Below are 5,477 nucleotides of genomic sequence, written 5' to 3'. Positions count from 1 at the left end.
TTCATCCGGCACGGCACACCTGAAACTCCTAAACAACTCCATTGGGAATAAAGACAATTGATCTTTGGAGTATATTTTTGCATAATGATGCATTAATTAGCAATATATTGAGTTTTTTCCGCTTAACTTACCATGCTACTGATGGCTATTGAAATTTTCAACTTTTTCCAAACTAGTATAAGGTTCACAACTCTTGATTGAAATGTATAGGGAACAGGAGTGTATTCTTTGACAGAGATGCTATACGGATATAAACGTTCAGTTTTATTTAATGTTTGTTATATCTTTCGTTTAATGCTGATTTATCTTCTTTTCTATTTCTTTTCAGTATGCCCTACGTAAATTTTACCATGCAAGTCCAAGACTCATATTAGGTACCATGCACATCACCAACAAGCCGATTCTCAGTAAGGTATGTCATTTTAAACCATTTTTTAGGTTGAGTTTATTACTCAAAAAATTAGAAAATAACACACTCAAGCATCCAACCTCTTGAACTAGAAGACTTTTTTCATACATGCTTTGTAGTTCAATAGTACAAAATATAGGAAGATTCAAAAAGATGACTAACTAGGTCTCATAGGAGAAGAAAGATCCATTTGGGAAGATAAGGAATGGAGAGTTTTACTAGTACTTATTTTCTTCTTGGATACAACATTGAAACTTTGACTTAGTGATGAAGAAGATGTTCTGCTCAAATTGCCAATTTGGTGGACCACTGTGTCAAAATATAGCTTACAGTGTAGTGAAATGGTGTCTTTATATTTGAGGATCAAGAAAAATATTAATCTGTGTGAAATTAACAAACACACAAGAGCTGCTAAATCCCACCATTTGGAATGATCCAAAGGCATTCCAAACATTGTTTGGAGAATTATTTCACCTTTCAGCTTTGGATTTCCAGCTACTAATGGATCGAATTCTATACCAATCATGTCATTCTTATATACACCCTGAATAATGTACAAATGTTAATTATTTACAATTGTAGCATATAGAAATAGTTTCATAATAGCTAAAACAAATGAAAAACTCAGGTATAATTAGTTGTACCTGTAATGCCCAAGATGCAAAACTGATATAAGACATCGGATAGCGCCAGAAGAACTTGGGAATATCAGACATAGGTCTGAAGATTTCAGATGCCATCATCATAAACACCTGATAAAATATCACCAAAATCAACATTTAGAGACAAGTTTTCACCACAAGTAAACTTCTAGGCTTTGTTTGAAATTTGGATTTTAGAGGTAAAATAGTGGGAAAAAATATAGGAAAACAAATTCTATAAATTTGATATATATATATTTTCAATTGTTCTAAATTTTATAAAACTACTCTACACCCAAGTTTTAGTTCTTCTAAAAATAAAATTATTAATAACTGATTCAATGCAAAACATGAAAATAGAATTAAAGGATTCTTTATTTTTTTTTCCTCTTACAATTCAAAGTCAAAACAAGACCTTAAAGAATAGTGACATTACTCTCTATGTAAAACAAGTCTTAATTAAAACCATTTGAGTATAAATTGTTAAGAGATATTTAGACATCATATGAGATATGACCATTTTCGTAAATTATATATTTTTGCTAGGAATATATTTTCATCAGTTATTATTATAATAATAATAATAGTAAATATTAGTGTATGTATACTTACAATTAGACCAGTTCCAATCCCTATTCCCATGAGGACATTGGGAACCAAAGATGCGACGAGCATCATGAGAGTTTCTATGACAGAAAGGCAGCAAAATAGGTTAAGAACAAAATAGAAATAGTGAGAAAATCCAGGATGTAATTTCACCATTTCATATATAATTGTCCCTGTTGATATGGCAGTCACCAACAAGAATGGAAATGATGAAATAAAATTTGATATCATTACTACTGCCGCTCCATAGTGATTTTTTATCCTTTCACTGTTGTAAACCTGTGAAAAATGAAATTGTTTTTCATTATGTTGGTTTACAATGACATTATTCTAATGTAATTTATTATTACAAAATGATATTATAATCACCTTATTAGATAATACCCATTTGACACTTGTATTTTGTTATTATTTAACAAAATACAGGGTCGATCGTGTGTTTGTCCTAAACACATGGGCTAAATTAGTATTTTTCCTAGCATTTGATTATTACCTTGATTTCTTCTATGAAAGAAGGTAAGCCTCCATTGGATAAACAAATCATGAAGCCATAAACAAAAGCTTGACACTTGGCTCTTGCAATGATATCCAAATATGAAGTTTTGATGTTGTAGTAGATAGTTCCAGTACATACAGCTACACCCAAGTAGAATACCATCCTCAACCAATAGTATCCAACATCTCTTCTCATGTTTACAAATGAACGATCTGTCAATGTGTACAATTGCTTCCACCAACTTGATTTGCTTTTGTTTGATAACACAATCACTTCTTTCTGAACAAAAAGCATGAAACACAATGTCAAGATTACTTGGTTAGACCAAAATAATCTTTCATAGAAGAAATATGTTGGCTGAATTTGAGCTTATGGACCAAATAGAAATTTATTGAAAACATAGGATGCCAAATATGTATATCGATAGAAGAACACCAGGTATATCAAATAAGTATCTGTCCTTAAATATTGCTGAACCTATCAGGACCTTCTCTAGCTTTTACGGGGTTTCGGGTAAAGTTTAAAAATTGGGTTTTTTATTTGAAAAATAAACTAATATTAAAAAAAAATTCATAAAAGAAAAAGAGTTTGGGAGGCTTTTCGGGCTGAGTGAGCTTCGGCAACAGTCCCAGCTGCTCCACCCTAAAGACGGCCATTGAACCAATTGGCAATGAGTAGAAATTTTCTTACAGAGTTAATTTGTTGTATATTATGTCTTGTAAGTGTTGCATATTCTGAATTGTTGTACTGATGGATGAGAATTTCTTTCATATCTTGTGTGGTCATATTGGTCAGTGAAGTAGATCCCTGTTATTAAGAAATAATAACAATTAACAAAACTATATGTTAGTTATGTACAGCAATTAATATTTAACATAATTAATAGAAATTATCTGAACAATAAAAGGAAAAAAATAATAATAACTGATTCCTCTGTAGAAATAGAAGTTTTATTAGAACGCAGAAATGATGAAGTTGACACATTGTCAAAGTCTGAATTAACACATCGAAGGAAGTGATCTGTTGGGTTTGTTTTTGTAGGACATGGAAACCCAGCATCTGCAAAGAACTGTATATAGAAATATAACAAATTAAATTAGGATTGTTGAGGAAAATAATATATATCTTTATGTTTTACTTTGTAGAATTAATTTTGCTTTGATAAATTTTCTTGACACTTTGCAGCATATTCTATAAATATTGTCGAAAATTCTTGACACCCTTGTGTAAAGAGAAATGCTCAAGGACACTCATGGTGCTTAACACCTATTGATGCAATTCAATATCGGGTCTAACTTATTTTACTTTAGTATTGATTATAGAAAATAACTAACCATTTATAGGATACTATCTCGTGGTGGTGGTGGTGCTAGGCACTATAGCACCATTTCACACACACACTCGAAAGAAAAAGACTAATTACAATTATTGTATTAGTATTTTGATTTACCTTGACAGCTGATTTTGCATCTCCAAAATAAACAGCTTCTCCACCAGAGAGGAGATACAAATCATCAAAAAGATCAAAGAGATAGCCACTTGGTTGGTGAATGGAACAAACAACAATCCTACCATTATGAGCAATGTTTTTAAGAGTACAGACCACAAAGAAGGCAGAAGCACTGTCAAGTCCTGTGGTTGGCTCATCAAGAAGCATGATTTGGGGTTGTGTTAAAATCTCTAAACCTATCCTTAATCTCTTCTTCTCACCACCACTTATCCCTCTAAAATACCAATTTCCAATCTTGTTATCAGCACAATGTTCTAATCCCATTTCTTCTATTGTTTTCTGAACTAGATTCTCTATCTCTTCTTTGCTCATTTTATTTGAAACCCTCAAATGAGCTGAGTATGTAATGGTTTCTCTCACTGTCAGAGTTCCCAAAAACACATCCTCTTGAGTGAGATATGACTGAAACATTAGTTAGTTTGCAAAATTATATAATTAATTTGGTGTTGTACTTGTAAATAACATTAAGTTTTTAACATTATCAAATTAAATAGTATAGATACTACTTACAATTCCTCCACAATTTCGATTATTCTCTTTGTTTCCTTTGACTTGAATTTTGCCAATCATTTTAACATTTGAAGATAGTCTTCCTGTTAGGATTGAAAGAAAAAGTTCATTAGTAAGAAATATTATTTAATTATTGTATATATGATAGAGAAATGCTAAAAGACATCAGTGGTGTCTAACATTCTTCTCGGTGTCATATCACAATTGGCGTAAGTAAGTATTGAGTTTCGTATATTAACTTTTAGGAAATATCGCTAACTAATAGTAGAGCGCTATCTTTAGGTAGTTTTAGGTACTACTGGTGTCCAATTATTAATATGTATGTATAACTCGAAATCTCTAAAATGATTCATCTTTCTTTATATTTAGTTACAGACTAAACATCTTTTTCTTAAATTTTTCTTCATTCTCTCTCATTTTTTTTAATTTTTTAATCAAATAAATAATACTAATAATAGATCATTTAAATATTGTAAAAGAAAACTATAAAAAAGTTAATTATGATGTAAAATAAATGTGAGGTAGAATAGAGAAAATAGTGTTTTGGTAAATTATTTCAAAGAATAAAGTAGAAAAATTAGTAAGCATCCTAATAGATGTTTTATAATAGCTAAGAGGCTAAAGTTTATTTCCATCAAGTGCTTTTCCTTAGGTATAAATATAATACTTCATCTCAAATTCCTAAAATTCTTTATTCAAATGTAGCTAAGCTTTAAAGCTTCTCTATTTATATTATGTATTGTGTGGTGTAGTGGTAGGAATTGTCTTAGGGATTGCTTTTACTGACCCTTCTTTACTTGGGTCAAAGATTTGAAACTTTTAAAGGGATTAAAGAAAAGCTTGGTTCTTGATGGAGGTGGTACTTGTGATGGGAACTTTTGATGTAATTATTAATGACTTAATTAAGATAGACTGAGGTATAAGACCCCTATAGCTGTGGTCCTTAGAATTGTCAGAATGACTGATGGGGTAGGAAAAGAATCTGTACCACGTAATCTCTTTTTAGTTAAAAAAAAACTTTTCTATTTATTATTTTAATATTTTTTTTGTACTTAATTATCTTTCTCTCTCCCAAATTAGTAGTTGTTTATGAATATTTTTTTTTAGAAAAAAGCTAAAAAATATAGAAAAAATAGTATTAAGTAAATTAGTTACTTCTTTATGTTAGCTTGTTCTTGGTAACTATTTTTTCATTTTCTTTTTAAGAATATATATATCTATCTATTTTATATAAAGTGTGCCTATATAACAGAATTCTTTGTTTATGAGAAATTCATGGGTGATTTTTTATTTATATTAAAAATA

At 30.2% G+C, this 5,477-nt stretch overlaps 1 protein-coding gene across 1 annotated transcript; it reads right to left on the bottom strand.

Annotated features, from left to right (window-relative positions):
• Positions 1-416: 416 nt before the first annotated feature.
• LOC115709295 (ABC transporter G family member 15) lies at positions 417-4,280 on the bottom strand. The gene is made up of 8 exons (XM_030637368.2): positions 4,173-4,280; positions 3,603-4,064; positions 3,078-3,221; positions 2,843-2,959; positions 2,150-2,431; positions 1,663-1,935; positions 1,054-1,161; positions 417-953 (listed from the first exon to the last, which is right to left on the bottom strand). Exons 1-8 carry the CDS (start codon positions 4,230-4,232, stop codon positions 567-569), a joined length of 1,833 nt encoding a protein of 610 aa, XP_030493228.2. The 5' UTR covers positions 4,233-4,280; the 3' UTR covers positions 417-566.
• Between the last annotated feature and the right edge of the window lie 1,197 nt (positions 4,281-5,477).

Source organism: Cannabis sativa, chromosome 3 (assembly GCF_029168945.1).
Source record: "Cannabis sativa cultivar Pink pepper isolate KNU-18-1 chromosome 3, ASM2916894v1, whole genome shotgun sequence".
Taxonomy (NCBI): Eukaryota; Viridiplantae; Streptophyta; class Magnoliopsida; order Rosales; family Cannabaceae; genus Cannabis; species Cannabis sativa.
The sequence above is the reverse complement of the archived record's forward strand: the minus strand, read 5'-3'. Positions and strand labels throughout refer to the sequence as shown.

Bases quoted from the DNA above. Each gene is read 5' to 3' on its own strand.
- LOC115709295 (XM_030637368.2), bottom strand. From the start codon at position 4,232: ATGATTGGCAAAATTCAAGTCAAAGGAAACAAAGAGAATAATCGAAAT. The intron at 2,960-3,077 runs GTTATTATTATT...TCTTAATAACAG, and splicing joins CTATTTCTACAGAGGAATCA to GGATCTACTTCACTGACCAA. The intron at 954-1,053 runs GTACAACTAATT...TACATTATTCAG, and splicing joins TTGCATCTTGGGCATTACAG to GGTGTATATAAGAATGACAT.